The 17,843-nt window shown below is 43.5% G+C and overlaps 1 protein-coding gene across 1 annotated transcript in view; it reads right to left on the bottom strand.

Annotated features, from left to right (window-relative positions):
- LOC121478396 (translation initiation factor IF-2-like) overlaps positions 1-17,843 on the bottom strand; it is a 44,721-nt gene that overhangs the window by 7,548 nt on the left and 19,330 nt on the right. Inside the window, exon 2 of the mRNA XM_041733454.1 lies at positions 7,016-7,138. Coding sequence (XP_041589388.1) covers positions 7,114-7,138 — 25 coding nt within the window. The 3' untranslated portion in view covers positions 7,016-7,113. The remainder of the gene's footprint in view (positions 1-7,015; positions 7,139-17,843) is intronic.

Genomic DNA, 17,843 nt, shown 5'->3' with positions numbered 1-17,843 from the left:
TTACTGAAGAAGGATTTCTCAGTGACAAGTCTACGCAGAGATGCAGCATCTCCATTGCCTATCTCTGGGTGAGTGTCACAAGCTCCCTGGACCTGTTTCCCCCACGTGGTAAATGAGAGGTGGAACTTCATAGAATATAGTTGATAATTCCCAGTCCAGACACTCAGTGGTCTTGTCAGGCCAATTTAACAGGCTGGTCTTAATTCCTCCTGATACATGAGGGATGACAATGAATTATTTCCTTAAGCTACAGCAGAAGCGTATGGTCATTGGTATTGTTCTACTTGAATGTCAGCTGAATTCATGTTCAAATGATACCTATCTTATGGTGTCTTTACCTTGCTGAGCTAGTGTTGTGGTCTGTGTCCCTCCCAAATTCCTATGTTGAATCCTAACTGCCCCCCCCCCCAACCTTGGTGTGATGGAGTTAAGAGGTGGGACCTTTGGGACCCCCAAAGGGGGGCGGGATTAGGTCAGGAGCACAGAGCCTCATGAAGGGAATTAGTGCCCCCATATAAGAGACCCCAGGGAGCTCCTCACCACTCCCACCACATGAGACATGGAAGGTGATGGGGCCTTGATCTTGGGCTTCCCAGCCTGCAGAACTATGGGAAATAAATTTCTGTTGTTTCTAAGCTATCCAGTCTATGGTATTGTGTTCTAGTAGCCCAAATGGACTAAGCCTGCCACACCCTAAGACCTCATTTTAAACTCTACAGACTTGCATCTTACACAAGAAGAAACCATGGCTCAGCTAACCCCTCCAGAGTTATGTTCCTGTACAGTTCTGTTGCTACTAAAGAAAGATTTATTAGTGACAAGTCTATGCAAATGTGTAGCAAACGCTTTTGCAACCCGTGAACAAAAAGCACATTGCATTATGGAAAAAAACCTCTTAACAATAGAACAATAGAAACAAACACTAAATGGGTATTTAAAATATTTCCTTTCTTAGAAAAAAAAAATTTCCTTTTTTCAAAAATAAAATTATTTTTTAGTGTGGGTGGAACTTTTTAAAGTGTGTTAAGTCAGTACCAGTGAGAAAATAAAACTGCATGTATGTGTGTCTATCTCTTCTAATGAAAGTTTCACTATCTTGCTTCCTTGGAACTCAGCTAAGTGATGCACTCACCTATCTGGGACACAACATAAAAAATCAGTCTCTGTAGGACGAGAACGTACCTTAGGGGATCTGTGCTCTTAATGCTTCCCTTATGGACCATCTTTTCAGGCCTACTTTTACTTTATATACAATGCTAACTGGTTTAATTATTTCCTTTCTACGGCCCTGGGAGATACCCACTTAAGACAGTAGAATAACTAGGACCACAAGAACAGTCACCAAGGGAGGAATGAAAATCATTCTCTGATTAGCAAACTGGAAAAGCACAACAGTGTGGGTCCAGGAGCCTCCCACACCCCAGACCTAGGGGCATCATCACATTTATGGTATCACCCACATTAATGATGAGTTTCCAGGAAAACGTTGAAAATGTTCAGTTTTAAATGTTAAAGGAGGCGAGAAAATACACAGTATAATTTCAGAAAGCTTTCTACTATGTTTAGCTTCCTGAGTGGATAGATCCCTGGCCACTGGAAAATATAACTACCCAGAAGGACTAATTTACTTCACTCTGAGGATACAGAGAAGCACTGGGGTGTGTGAAAGAGAACCTGAGATTTAAAATTTTTTTTTAAATCAGGATTTTTAAAATGTCTCCAAACTCTGCTACCAACTTATTTGCTGATACTAGCCTCACTTCTCTTACCTGTAAAACGGTGGTATCTAACCTATGGCTCCTGGGCCCATGTGCAAAGCACTTGTGCAAAGGTACATGACAAATATTAGCACATGCACAGCACAATTTCATATTCACATTTGGGAGTTTTCCCCCAAAATATTACTTGCAACATTTTCTATTCAGCTGCAAACTTACTCCAAATGCTCCTCTTGGTTGTCTTGTGACAGATCCTGATTTCCCAGAACAATTTTTCCTGCCACCTCCAGTGTTTATATTTTATTCAGTCTTCTTCATAGTTCTGAAAATAATTTGGCCAACTTTAAGTTTGATAGTTTGTATTAACCAGTAAATTCACAGTGTGTTTCTTAAGCTATACCTACCCCCATATTCTTTTTCTTTAAAAAAAAAAAAAAAAGATTATTTATTTATTTATTCATGAGAGACACAGAGAGAGAGAGAGGCAGAGACACAGGCAGAGGGAGAAGCAGGCTCCATGCAGGGAGCCCATCGTGGGACTCGATCCCGGGACTCCAGGATCACACCCTGGGCTGAAGGTGGCACTAAACCGCCGAGCCACCCAGGCTGCCCCTGTCCCCATATTCTAATAAACCCCATTGCTACCTCTAAAGAAAGACCCATGTTCATAAATGTGAAAAGTTTGCCGGGATTGGCTAGGCAAGGCTGCCAAGGAAAGCTGGCTTCACACCTCCAAGGTATACTCTTAAGATTAAAGTAATTTTAGGTCATGTTCAGTTGAAGTCTTGGCATACATTTATCTTCAGTCATCCAAAAGGGAAAGGAAGAAGTAAAGCTGTCACTATTTGCAAATGACATGAAAACCTTAAAGACTCCAACAAAAACCCGTTACAGCTCGTAAATAGTGTTGGTAAACCTGCAGAATACAAAATCAATGTACAAAAATCAGTTGCATTTTCATATACCAACAATGAAGTATCAGAAAGACAAATCAAGAAAACAGTCCCATTTACAGAAGTCTCAAAAGGATTAAATACTTGGGGCGCTTGGGTGGCTCAGAGGTTGAGCATCTGCCTTTGGCTCAGGTCCTGATTCCAGGTCTTGGGATCAAGTCCCACATTGGGCTTCTAATAAGGAGCATCTTCTCCTTCTGCCTGTGTCTCTGCCCCTTTCTCTCTGTGTCTGTCATGGATAAATAAATAATTTTTTTTTAAGATTTTATTTATCCATGACAGACACAGAGAGAGAGAGGCAGAGACACAGGCAGAGGGAGAAGCAGCCTCTGTGCAGGGAGCCGGACGTGGGACTCGATCCTGGGACTCCAGGATCATACCCTGGGCTGAAGGCGGTGCTAAACCACTGAGCCACCTGGGCTGCCCAAATAATTAAAATTTAAAAAAAAATGAAAATAAATAAATAAATATATATATTTATATATATATTTAAGGAATATATATATATTACTTAAATACTTAGGAATATATTTAACCAAAAATGGAAGATCTGTACACTGAAAACCAGAATACATTGACTAAAGAAATTAAAGAAGATATAAACAGAACTATTAGAAGAATTAATATTGTTAAAATGTCCAAACTACACAAAGTGATCTACAGATTAAGTGAGATCCCTATCAAAATTTCAATGCAATTTTTCTCAGAAACAGAACAAACAATCCTAACATTTTTAATAGAGCCACAAAAGACCCCGAATAGGCAAAGCATTCTTAAGAAAGAACAAAACAGGGCAGCCAGGGGGGCTCAGCGGTTTGGCGCCGTCTGCAGCCCAAGGTGTGATCCTGGAGACCCAGGATCGAGTCCCACGACGGGCTCCCTGCATGGAGCCTGCTTCTCCCTCTGCCTGTGTCTCTGCCTCTCTCTGTGTGTGTCTCTCATGGATAAATAAATAAAATCTTAAAAAAAAAAAAAAAAGAACAAAACAGGAGGTATCACACTTGATAAGTTCAAACTATGCTGTAAAATTATAGTAATCAAACAGCATAGTACTGGCATAAAACAAACACAGAATTGAGAGAGCTCAGAAATAAACTCATACATATATAGCCAATTAATTTACAGCAAAGGAGCTAAGAATATACAATAGGAAAAGGATATCTCTTAATAAATGATGGGGAAAAACTAGACAGCCACATGCAAAAGAGTGAAGTTGGATCCCTATTTACACCAAAACCAAAAATCAACCCAAAATGGATTAAAAGCTTGAACCTAAGACCTGAAATTATAAAATTGCCAGAAAAAAAAATACAGAGGTTATCTCCTGGACATCAGTTTTGGCACCAAAAGTAAAGGCAACAAAAGCAAAAGTAAACAAGTGGAACTACATCACAATAAAAACACTTTTGCATAGCAAAGGAAACCATCAACAAAATGAAATTAAATATTTCCTTCTATTGGAGAATAGAAGGAAATATTTGCAAACCACATATCTGATAAGGGGTTAATAACCAAAATACACAAGAAACTTATAAAATTCAATAGCAAAAAATAAACAACCCAATTAAAAATGGGCAAAGGGGGATCCCTGGGTGGCGCAGCGGTTTAGCGCCTGTCTTTGGCCCAGGGCACGATCCTGGAGACCGGGGATCGAATCCCACATCAGGCTCCCGGTGCATGGAGCCTGCTTCTCCCTCTGCCTGTGTCTCTGCCTCTCTCTCTGTGTGTGACTATCATAAATAAATAAAATTTAAAAAAAAATAAAAAAAAAATGGGCAAAGGGAGGGATGCCTGGGTGGCTCAGCGGTTGAGTGTCTGCCTTTGGCTCAGGTTGTGATCCTGGGGTCCTGGGATCAAGTCCCACATCAGGCCCCCTGCAGGGAACCTGCTTCTCCCTCTGCCTGTGTCTCTGCCTCTCTCTCTCTCCCTCTCCCTCTGTGTGTGTGTGTGTGTGTGTGTTTCTTGTGAATAAATAAATAAAATCTTAAAAAAAAAAAAAAAAAAGACAAGGGATAACAAGTGTCCAGGAGGATATGGAGAGAAAGGAACCCTTGTGTACTGCCAGTGGGAATGTAAATTAGTGCCACCACTGTGGAGGCTCCTCAAGAAATGAAAAATAGAACTACCATAGGATCCATAGATCCATTTATGGGTATAGATCCAAAGGAAACAAATCCATTATCTCAAAGAAACATCTGCATCCCATGTTCATTACATCACTCCTAATGACCAAGTTATAGAAACAACCTAAGTGTCTGCTGTTAGAGGAATGGACAAAGAAAATGTGGTATATATGGATGTGTGTGTATGTGTGTAAACATATACTCATCATACAGACACACATACAAAATGAAATATTATTTAGCCTTTAAAAAAACAGGAAAATTCTGTCATTTACAACAAGGATGATCCTGGAAGGCATCATGCTAAATGAAATAAACGAGACAGAGGATAACAAATACTGCATGGTACTTACACGTGAAATCTGTAAATCAATCAATCAATCAATCAATCAACATTGTTTTCAAGTCAAAACAGTAGAAAAGTGGTTGCCAGGTTTAGGGGGAAATAAAGGGCCAGGTTGGTAAAAGGTTACAAATTTCCAAGGGACAAAAAAAGAAATAGACTGTTTCTATTCTTATAAAGATAATAAAACAGAACTAAAGGGCTTAAGTCAATAAAACCACGACATATTTATTGAGCTGTTTATTGACGATTTATTAAACTGTGGAATAAAGCACCTGCAAGCAGCAGGAAAATTGGCTCCCAAAGACTTCCCTCTACTCTCACAAGTCAGGCCTCTTGAGGTTCAGTTCAGGTATAAATAAATACTAGTGCAAGGCAGGCCCCTACTTTTCACTTCTGTTTCTGTGATTTGTGGGAGCATTAGTAGTGCCATATCTTAACTTCAAAGTTTTTAGCCTTATTTCTGCCATGTTAAGTGGAAAGGTGGCTAGATTATTTGGAAAATAAAACAATGCCATTCCCTAGTTACTTTTACTCCCTTCAACGCTGATTAAAAAAAAAGAAAGAGGGATCCCTGGGTGGCGCAGTGGTTTGACGACTGCCTTTGGCCCAGGGCACGATCCTGGAGACCTGGGATCGAATCCCACGTCGGGCTCCCGGTGCATGGAGCCTGCTTCTCCCTCTGCCTGTGTCTCTGCCTCTCTCTCTCTCTCTCTCTCTCTGTATGACTATCAAAAATAAATAATTAAAAAAAAAAAAGAAAGAAAGAAAGAAAAAAAAAAAAAGAAAAGAAAATGGCTTAAATAAAACCAGAAGAGAAAGTGAACTTTAAAAATCTCCAAGGCTCAAAAGTAATAGAATTACATGAATTTAAAATCAAAGTTGCCATGTGAGGCTGTCCAAGCTGTGCACTGCATAAATCTAGGCATCTCTATTCACAGAGATGACAATAATCACAATGTGATGTGAATGGTGCCACCTAGAGCTGTGCAAAATGTTTAGAGCATATCCACTTGATTGTGCTGGAATTCATCTGGCCAGCCCATAAGCAAGTCTCTTCAAATGTTTCACCAAACATTCCTTAAATCTGCCCCCCTTCTACCTGATGAGGGAGCAAAAGGCAAGCTGAGAACAAAGCACTAGCAGACACCCGACCAGCTCCCCCGCCTCCTGGGTGGGATTTGTGTGACCTTCCTCCAGGACGGTCCAACTATCTTATTGCTAATGCTTTGCTAGAGGGGAAAAACAACCTTAGTTTGATAATAGCAAGGCCTCCAGTACCCTGAGGGTCCTCTTTAGCATATGAAAGTCCCTTGAGACACCTCCCTTGGTCCTAACCTCCCCCAAGCCCAGAGTATATAAGTCATCCATTCTTCATGACCCCAGCGCAGCCCTGCTTTCTCCCCAGGGGTCCTGTCTCCCTGCTTCAATAAAATCGCCTTTTTGCACCAAAGATGTCTCAAGGATTCTTTCTTGGCCCTGGGCTCCGGACCTCTCCAGAACTATACTTCGTGCCTACTCACAATCAGGTTCTCATCATTTCTCACCTGCATTATTATAGGAGATTTCTTGCTTCTACCTCCCTCCCTTTCTCTCAGCCCATCTTCCATGCCACACCCAGAGTGAGCTTTCAAAAGTGTAAGTGGGATCCCCTACCTTTGTAAGATGCATTTTCCTCCCCTCACTCAACATGTCAGCTATGACAGTTCCAAATCCCCAGCTCCCTAAAGGGGTTGCTTCTCCTGACTCTGAGACTTGGTCAGCTTTGAACCCACACTGGTCCTTTATTCCCCACTTTTCTGCTCAGGGCATTTGTTGTGCCTGAAAAATGTTCTTGGCTCAGCCTTGTTGATCCCTCCTTCAATGCGGCCTCTCTACCTGTGATGAGGGAACAGAAGGCTAACTGAGGACACATCACAAGCTGACATCACCATGAATGACCTCTCCTTCCACAGGTGGGACACATGTGACATTCCTCAGGCACTCCTGGCTGCCCTAAAGCTAAGGGAAAGGAAAAACAAACAGTTAATTTATAGAGATTATAGTCCTATAGACCCAGAGTCTTCCTCAGTTTACAAAATGTCTTAGTGATTTACAAGATAAAAAGCATTCTTATTAATAACCTAACTTCCAGAAGGAAATTCCCAACTGTCTTAACGATAATGCTTTACTGGAGGGGAAAAACCACCTTCACTTGACAGTGAAAAGGCCTCCAGTATCTTGTAGGTCCTCTTTAGCATACAAAATTCTTTTGAAACTTTCTTTTTTTTTTAACCTCCCCCAGCTCCTAAGTATATAATCAACCACCTCTCATGAGCCCAGGGCAACAGCTCTTCCTGCCCACAGGTCCTGCCCCCTGTGCTTTAATAAAACCACTCCTTTGCAGCAAAGATGTCTCAAGAATTCTTTCTTGGGGACACCTGGATGGCTCAGTAGTTGAGTATCTGCCTTCGGCCCAGAGTGTGATCCCGGGGTTTCGGGATCCAGTACCATGTTGGGATCCCTGCAGGGAGCCTGCCTCTATCTCTGCCTAGGTCTCTGCCTCTCTAGGTGTGTGTCTCATGAATAAATAAATAAAATATTTTTTAAAAAGAATTCTTAAATAAAATAAAAAAAATTCTTTGTCATCGGCTCCAGACCTTGCTCCACCAAACCTCATCAACATTACAAAACTGCATCACCCTGGACCCCGATTGTCCCATGATCTCTCAGCGCACAGTATTTTTTCCCAGCACTGATGGCAACAGGAATTAACTAGTCTAGAACATGCCGCCTCTGCTGGATTATACCCTCCATGAGGACAGAACCGGGTACCCCCAATTTACTGCTGTAGTGCCAGCACTGAACACAATTCCTTGCACACAGAAAGGTCCACATAAATATTAAATGAATGTGTGATGATTATGGGTTTCCCAGGGTAGCCCAAATAAATGTAGTTCCAAAAGTGATAATAAGAAATTTAAATTTTATAGAAAAATGTTTGGTGGGGAGATCCCTGGGTGGCTCAGCGGTTTAGCACCTGCCTTCAGCCCAGGGTGCGATCCTGGAGTCCCCAGATGGAGAACCACATCGGGCTCCTTGCATGGAGCCTGCTTCTCCCTCTGCTTCTCTCTCTCTCCCTGTGTTTCTCGTGAATAAATAAATAAAATCCTTAAAAATGGTTGGTGGGGGTGGGTGGGGGTGTCAGTGAGGGGTGTAGGGAAGGAGAAAAAAATCCTTTTCCTTGAGTCATCTTAGGTCGTCAAGTTGGGGCCCTGTCAATTAGACTGACAAAAGACAGGAGTACCTGGCTCTTGATCTCGGTGCTGTAAGTTTGAACCCCACGTGTAGAGATAGATTACTTAAAAATAAAATCTTTTAAGAGGAGGGGCGCCTGGGTGGCTCAGTGGTTGAGTATCTGCCTTTGGCTCAGGTCATTATCCCTGGGTTCTGGGATCAAGTCCTACATCCGGCTCCCTGCAGGGAGCATCCTTCTCCCTCAGCCTGTGTCTCTGCCTCTCTTGGTCTCTAATGAATAAATAAAATCTTTAAAAAAGAGAGAGAGAGAGAGACTAACAACAACAACAAAAAAACTAACAAGAAAGACAAATAGGAGTTTATTAACATGTGCATTAACACATGAACACAAGGGAGAACCCAGGGATGAATAATCCAAAGGGGTAGTTGGAATTTGGGCTTCTGTACCATCTTGGGTTAAAAAAGGCAAAAGGTGGGATCCCTGGGTGGCGCAGTGGTTTAGCGCCTGCCTTTGGCCCAGGGCACTATCCTGGAGACCTGGGATCGAATCCCACGTCGGGCTCCCGGTGCTTGGAGCCTGCTTCTCCCTCTGCCTGTGTCTCTGCCTCTCTCTCTCTCTCTCTCTGTGTGACTATCATAAATAAATAAAAGTTAAAAAAAAAAAAAAAGGCAAAAGGTTTTTGGCCTTCTAGTCAGGATAGGCAAGTTTTAGAACGGTGACCTTGAGAAATATGGTAAACAGACTTGTTTAGTAAACTTTGTAATGCAGATTTAATTTAGGTTCTCTCCACCAATAAGAGTCCTTAGATCTTCCAGGTAAGGGGGAGGGAGGTATTTTTACAGTTGGAAACATCCTTTAGAAATGTAAATTACAAAAAAAAAAAAAAAAAAGAAATGTAAATTCTCCTTTACTTTTTTTTTTTTATTAATTTTTATTTATTTATGATAGTCACAGAGAGAGAGAGAGAGGCAGAGACACAGGCAGAGGGAGAAGCAGGCTCCATGCACCGGGAGCCCGATGTGGGATTCGATCCCGGGTCTCCAGGATCGCGCCCTGGGCCAAAGGCAGGCGCCAAACCGCTGCGCCACCCAGGGATCCCTAAATTCTCCTTTACAAAAGGAAAACAGTATCTAGTTTGTAGAGTTTTTCCTGTTTAGGGCTGATTCTCCCTGGCCTTGAGTCCAGAATAATTCATACCCCAAAAAGGCATATTTTGAAGTGGTACATTCTGGTACCTTTCACTTAAGCCAAACATTAGAGATTTACAAAACTACAAAATAATGCCATTCTTTCTTTTTATAAGATTTTATTTATTTATTCATGAGAGACAGAGACATAGGCAGAGGGAGAAGCAGTCTCCACGCAGGGAGCCCGATGTAGGACTCGATCCCAGGACCCCGGATCACGACCTCAGTTGATGGCAGACGCTGAACCTCTGAGCCACCCAGGTGACCCCGCCTCTTTTTTTTTTTTAAAGATTTTATTTATTTATACATGAGAGACACACAGATTGAGAGAGGCAGAGACACAGGCAGACGGAGAAGCAGGCCCAGTGCGGGGAGCCCGATGTGGGACTCGATCCCGGGACCTCAGGATCACACCCTGGGCAGAAGGCAGGTGCTCAACCACTGAACCACCCAGGCGTCCCTAAATAAATAAAATCTTAAAAAAAAAAAAAAAGTTGTTGGACTCTGGCTCACGGGTGCCAACGTGTCCCGGTGGACGCCCCAGAGACTCAGACCCCAGACAGGCAGATGCACCAAGCAAGAGGGTTTATTGGACGTTTGCGCAAACGGGCTCTCCACCTCCGAGGTGTCAGAGAGCCCTGATTAGCAATTACAGGCATCTTTTAAAGGCAAAAAGACCGCTTAAAGGCAAAGAAACCAAAAAACAAAAAAAAAAAAAAAAAAAAGGCAAAGAAACCGGGGGAGTAGCATAGCATCCAGGTTATTGATTTCTCAACATGAACCTGTTCAGGGACATTTCAGTCAGGGCGTGGGGGGGAATGGTTTTCTTATCTCGGACAACCAGAATATTTTTTGTTGCTTAAATTCCAGGAAGGCGCAGGGATGGGCTCTCTCTGGATTAGGGCTGGTCCTACTCAGGGCGGGGGGTGGTTCTTCAAAGTAATCTCCATGTCTGTATGGAGTCCCTGTACATATCCAGTACATTTGATTGTCTCCTGTTCACCTATCTCTTGTCAGTTTGCTTTTTTTTTCCCTTAAGACTTTATCTCTTTATCTGAGATAGAGGGAGAGACTGAGAGATAGTATGAGCAGGAAGGGGGCAGAGGGAGAGGGGAAAGCAGACTCCTCGCCCAGCAGGGAGCCCAGTGTGGGTCTCCATCCCAGGACCCTGAGATCAGGACCTGAGCTGAAGGCAGATGCTTCCCTAAGCCACCCAGGCACCCCCAATTTGCTTCTTAGTTTAACTAGAAGGACCCTTGAAGGGGACAGGAGCTCTTGCTCTCTGATTACGCACAAACAAAAGCTCTGTGGAGTTCTCTATAGCTTTTTTTTAAAGACTATTTTTAGAGCAGTTTTAGGTTCACAGCAAAACTGAGCAGAAAGTACAGGGGTTTTCCCATATGCCCTTTGCCTCCCCTACTCCCAGCTCATGGACAGGCTCCCCTGTTATCAAATCCCCACCATGGTGGTTCATTTATTAAGATGGATGGACCGACACTGACAGGTGGTAATCATTGACAGATGGTTTACCTTAGAGTTCAGTCTTGCTGTTATGCCTTCTATGGTTTCAGACAAATGCATAATGACACATACCCATTATTACAGTGAAAGAGGTGAGGACAATTCAAAATATGCGGCTGCAGCATACTATTTTGGTCAGAAGGCACTCGAAAAACAGAAAGCACAGGGAGAGACTTTCTCTGACCTCCCCTTATCTGCCTCCTTTCATAGGCAAAAGAAACTCCCTTGTCATAAATCCCCTCCCTAGGAATTTCATCATCCTGGAGGTTTGACCTTTACCTTAGGAGAGGAGACTAGATGTTGACACCACACCCAGACAGACATTGTCACACACTATCCTACCTATCTCCCATTTATTCTTCTTAAGGGCCCATCTTTTTTTTTTTCTTTTTTAAGATTTTATTTTTCAAAAAAGTTTTTTTAAATTTATTTTTCATGAGAGACAGAGAGGCAAAGACACAGGCAGGGGGAGAAGCAGGCTCCCTGTGGGGAGCCCAATGTGGGACTCCATCCCAGGACTCTGGAATCATGACCTGGGCCCAAGGCAAATAGATGCTCAACCACCGAGCCACCCAGGCACCCCAAGAGCCCATCTATCATTTTTAATAAATATTTACTTTCCCCTAAGGGACCTACAAGCCCCTGTCTTCTTCCCCAGGAAGATCTTACATAAACTCAAATCTCAATTAGTAAGTTTATATACATTTTCTCCTGTTAATCCACCTGCTGTCAGTTTATCCCATAAACCCAGCTATTACACCAGAGGGAAAGCCTTCCTCCCCTACAATATTATTGTTAAAGAGAAAACCACAGACCCAATATGGCATCACTCAGGCCAAATCACCAACCACGGTTATAACCTAATGTAATTGTAGTTTCAACTTTTTCCAGAATTGCAGTCTTAACTGGTCAGTCAAGAATCTTCTGCTCTGCATCGGTGAGGTGATCTAGCACAAGGGCCCTCCCCATTCCTCAGGGGAAGATGAGGTCATGTGCCTGATAAGACACTCCCTCCCAACTTCTCCTCCAGGGGAAAGTGACCTTGCCTGGAACTGTCCCCTTTTTTTTTTCTTGCCCTACCCTCCTTCCTATAAAAACCCTCCAACGTCTACAACTCCTGGGAGCTCCCCGCTACCATATGGGATGCCGCCCGATGCTTAATGAAGCCAATTAGATCTTCAAATATGCTCGGTTGAACTTGGCTTTTTATTTTTTTAAATTTTTATTTATTTATGATAGTCACGGGGGGGGGGGGGGCAGAGACACAGGCAGAAGGGAGAAGCAGGCTCCATGCAGGGAGCCCGACGTGGGATTCGATCCCGCGTCTCCAGGATCACGCCCTGGGCTGAAGGCAGGCGCCAAACCGCTGCGCCACCCAGGGATCCCCTGAACTTTGCTTTTTAATAGCATCATACAGAGTATTTTCACTGCCCTAAAAAGCCCGGGTTCTGCCTCTAAAGGGGTCCTGAGTTTTTGTGTGTGTGGTTTTTTTTTGTTTTTTTGTTTTTGTTTTTGTTTTTGTTTGTTTGTTTGTTTGTTTGTTTGTGGAACCACTGCACCATCCTTTCCTCATAGTAATCCCACAATTCCACTTAGGTTTTCTGAATTTCTAGAATTATCGTGAGACCAATTCTAGACCACCAAGAGCCTCTGACAGCATCCCCTATGCTGTCATTGCATACCTTCTTCCTATGTGGCCCATTTTTCCTTCTTTTAAGGGCCCTTTGATTCAATTTTATGCATCACCTGCTGAGACCTGCTTCCAGATCTGGTACTAGTCCCTTGAAACCTAAAGGCACAGGGGATGGAGGAGGAAACACTGGTCTGTCCTCAGGTGGAGCTATCCATAGATAATGGAAACTTTACAAGGACCTGACTCCTTTATCCTAAGCCAGGTATGTGCCCAACTCTGGGAGGCAGATGCAGGGAGCAAGAAAATGAATCCTACCTCTTGTTCCAACTTGGCAGTGTCTGGATGGGTACCTGCTAGCTCCCCTGACATTGCTTCCAGAAGGGGCTTCCTGCCTTGGTAAGCTCACTGTCCTTAAATCCCAGCTCTAATGGGTGGGCTCTTTCAGGGGTTTTAGGAAAAAAAAAAAAAAAACTAACAAGGAGCACCTGGACGGCTCACTCGATTAGATTAAGCTCCCAACTCCTGGTTTTGGCTCAAGTCATGATCTCAGGGTCTTGGAATCAACCTTGGAGTCTGGCTTCACACACTCATCACACAGTCGGCTTGTGCCTTTCCCTACCCCTCTGATCCTACCCCTGCTCATGCTCAAGTGCTTTCTCTCTCTTTCTCTAAAGTAAATAAATAAAAATTTAAAAGAAAATAAAAAACTAACAGAAAGTTAAAAAGATTGCAAGAAGCTATGAAAACATGGTGAACATCCTTCCAGACACTCACTGGGATATAAGTGGGCCTGTTTCCTTTTCACAACCGACCTGATCATCCTGATGATAGTCTTTGTGGTTTGTGACCACTGTGTGACTCAGTGACAAACTGCAGCCTCTGGTCTGGCTGCTTTTCCTTTTCTTGGGATTTTTCACCAGTGTTTAAGAACATTTTGCCAGGTCCACCTCATGCCCGAGGTAAAATGCACACGCCATAGATAAAGGTAAAATCATCAGGCTCCCAAGGAGAATTCACTCACCATACAAACCACTGGACAAACTCTAGGGGCAGAGCAGAAATCTTTGACCAACTCCCGACTCCCCAGAGGAATTCCTCTGTAGAGCAGGAGAGAAGTCAGGGGCCACAGAGATGATGAACAGGCTTGTTAGGAAAATCAGAGCCACCTTTAGTGGAGGGATGTTGGTGGGGCAGAGAAGGGAGGGAGGAAGTTGGAACTCTAGAGGCATTACTAACATCCCTGTCTCTCCCCCATCCCTTCCTCACACCCCACCCTCCCATGGCAGAGAAAAAGGCGTCCCTGGGGCAGCTTGAAAGGAAGGAGAGATTCCCAGGGGCTCTGGGAAGTGAGGTCACTGTTGGGAAGGCAGGACATTCCCAGTGGAAAGCATTCAGCGCTGCTTTGGGGCTGCAACCCTATAAATACATTCTTGTCTAAGATCTGATACATGGGCTTAGAAGATGGGCCATTAAAAAAAATAAACAGTATTAATAATATTAATAATCAAGAGTGTCAGCAGTGTTGAAATTTTTCTGGAACGGTTTCCTGAGTTGCCTAATGCCCAGAGAAGGAAAATAATAGTGTTCAGTCATAAATTACAGGATTAGTGCACATAGCTATCAAGATGATGAGCCAGAGCTTGTAAATTGGTTTTGTTTTGGTCTAATAGATGTTTTTCCTCTGTGTGTGTGTGTGTGTGTGTGTGTGTGTGTGTGTGGTTTCATCACTTTTTTTTGCCTCTGGCTCCTTCTGATTAAAAAAAAACTTTAAAGAGGTAGGACATGACACACCAGATGGATCTGTGTTTATGTTTAAAAAAATAAATACTGGGGCAGCCCAGGTGGCTCAGCAGTTTAGCGCCACCTTCAGCCCAGGGCCTGATGCTGGAGACCTGGGATCTAGTCCCACATCGGGCTCCCTACATGGAGCCTGCTTCTCCCTCTGCCTGTGTCTGCCTCTCTCTCTCTGTGTCTCTCATGAATAAATAAATAAAACCTTAAAAAAAAAAACAAAACTGGCTCACTACACATGCTGAAGGGGGACGCTATTAAGAGCAGTGTTTTTGCCTTTATTCAAAGATTCATTTATTCAACTGACTTTATAGATTGCCCACTTGGTCCAAGCCAGGAGCTAGGACACCAAGGTGAACAAACACATTCTCTCCCCTCAAACAGAAAAGTAAACAAATAAAATGTATTGTGAAGAGTTCTGATCAATGAAAATTGTAAATCAAGACTGCCTCATATTCATTGAGACATATGTATAATACTTTTAAAATTATAAACAGTAGTACATTTGACCCTTGAACAACACAGTTTTGAACTGTGGGGGTCCACTTACAGGTGGGTTTTTTTTTTTTTAAGATTTTATTTATTTATTCACGAGAGACACACAGAGAGAGGCAGACGCAGGCAGAGGGAGAAGCAGGCTCCATGCAGGGAGCCTGATGTAGGACCTGATCCTGGGTCTCCAGGATCACACCCTGGGTTGAAGGCAGCACTAAACTGCTGAGCCACCCGGGCTGCCCCAGGTGGGTTTTTTACAGCACAATACTGTAAATGTACTTTCATGGATTTTCTCTTCCTAATGATTTTTTTTCCTTTTTTTTTTTTAATTTTATTTATTTATTTGTGAGAGAGAGAGGAAAAAAAACACAACAGGGAGGAGGAATAGAGGGAAAAGGGAAGCAGACTTCCCCACAGCAGGGAGCTCCATGCAGGGCTTGATCCCAGGACCCTGGGATCATGACCTGAGCAGAAGGCAGATGCTTAACAACTGAGCCACCCCCCCCTCCCCACCCCACATACTTACCCCTCCTTATGATTTTCTTACTAGGGACACCTGGGTGGCTCAGTGGTTAAGCATCTGCCTTCGGCTCAGGCCATGATCCTGGGGTCCTGGCACCGAGTCCCATATCGGGCTCCCTACATGGAGCCTGCTTCTCCCTCTGCCTATGTCTCTCTGCCTCTCTCTCTCTCTTTCTCTCTCTCTCTCTGTGTCTCTCATGAACAAATAAATAAAATCTTTAAAAAAATTATTTTCTTACTAACATTTTCGTCTATCTCACTTTATTGTACCAATAGAATGTATAACATATGCAACATACAAAATACATGTTAATCCACTGTTTCTGTTACTGGTAAGGCTTCCAGTCAACAGCAGAGTATTAGTAGCCAAGTTTGGGGGAGTCACCGGTGGTACTCATATTTTCAACTGCGCAAGGGTTGACGCCCATCACCCCTGCATTGTGCAAGGGTCAATGGTACACTGTACAGACTGCTTTGCACCTTTTTTTTTTTGCACCTTTTTTTTTAAGATTTTATTTATTTATTTATGAGAGACACAGACAGGCAGAGGGAGAGCAGGCTCCCTGCGGGGAGCCCGATGCAGGACTCCATCCCAGGACCCAGGATCACGACCTGAGCCTAAGGTGGACGCTCAGGCGCCCCTCGGATTTGGTTTTTTGTTTTCCTTCTTTACTGTACAATATGCCCTGGAGGATAGTCTACCTAGTAGTTGTGCATTTTAAATAGATGCTATGGCCGTAAGCAAGCAGTGGGCAAGAGGATTTGGGCAGCCTGTCCAGGGCTTGGTGCCTGGTTAGGAGTGGGAGGCATCTAGGCCAGTGCTCCATCTACTGAAAATTTCACTCACCCTCTTGCACTTCTCTACAGTTGCTCTAGCAGAAAAGGGCAAAACCTGGAAGCTACTTTATTTATGCTCCATCCCAAGACCCCGGGATCATGACCTGAGCTGAAGGCAGATGCTTAACTGACTGAGCCCCTCCACCCCCCTCCGGCACCTGGGTCTTAAATTTTCTAAGCGCTCCATCACAGAAGTACAAATGCTTAACATCCCCCTTTGGATTTATTCACCTGGATTTGAAACCTTACAATAAATTGCATTCGTCACAATAATGGAAAATCAGTAGTGATTTATCATACACTAGCCCAGCGCTTAGCCCACCAGATCCGAAGCATAAATAAAATAACTTCCAGGTTTTGCCCTTTTCTGCTAGAGCAACTGTAGACAGCCCAGCAATAGTTGGAGCAATAGAAGTATATTTGTTTGGGATGGTTGTCGGGTTTCGGGTTTGTTTGGTTTTTGTTTTATTTTGCTATGATAATTCTCAAATAACTTTTAACTTTTTTTTAAAAAAGGTTTATTCTCTTAGTTGCTCCTTCATAATCCAGAAATCAGTCAAGTGCTGTGCATGAGATGCAGCTTGCACACTGAGGCGAGTCTCCACTTTCCATCCACCTAATCTTCCACGGGCATTAGTAGGATTCTCAATGAGACAGACGTCCGTGTGACGTGGACTGGACAGTGGGGTTTCCCATGGGTCAGCACTGATTTCTCCCTTCACAATGACACAAAGGCAAATACCAACAAAACTCTGCCTTCCTCAGTTTCAGGACTCACTTATCGAAAGCCTTCTTTTTTCTGGTGATGACACACAGTAAACATCTGCCCTGCCAACTCCCTCAGAAATTCCACTAGACCTAAGGGCTCAATTAGGTAAACAAAGACAGGGCCATCTCCTCTCCGCTGATGGGCAGCTGCCGTGAAGTCACACTTGGCACCATTGTGTTCTAGCATGGCACAGTCACTAGCACTCGGTGAGTGACTGAGTTAAAGCTGAGAAACAATACCTTCAATAAAGGGTCTAGATGTGGAGAGTATAATGTCCTGGAGGTACCCAGAATAAGAAGTCAGTTCTGACCAACTTGCTTTGAGCACCTATTGTATGCACTGTCACACTCTTCTCATACTCTACAGTCTGGTCGGCAAGAAAGGCAGAAGCATAATGCCTTCGATCCAGAACCCAAAATTGCATTCAAAGAGAGGCTTAATATAACATACCATGTCAGTTCAAGGAAATTGGCAATTGTTTTTGATTTAGGGAAAGATTGGAGGAGAAGGCCTTGAAGGATGAACAAACTGTAGCAAGTGGAGAGGAGAGGAGGCACTCCATGCCAAGGAGTCAACTGGAAGGACAAATGGGGCCATTTCTGATAGGGGAGAGATTTGAGCAGAGGTGGGAAGAATGTGAATCCAGATAAAGTAAGCAGTCTGGAACCTGGCGAGCAATGAATGAGTGAAGAGGGGATGGACAAGGGGCTAGA

This window comes from Vulpes lagopus, chromosome 2 (genome assembly GCF_018345385.1).
Source record: "Vulpes lagopus strain Blue_001 chromosome 2, ASM1834538v1, whole genome shotgun sequence".
Classification (NCBI taxonomy): domain Eukaryota; kingdom Metazoa; phylum Chordata; class Mammalia; order Carnivora; family Canidae; genus Vulpes; species Vulpes lagopus.
The sequence above is the reverse complement of the archived record's forward strand: the minus strand, read 5'-3'. Positions and strand labels throughout refer to the sequence as shown.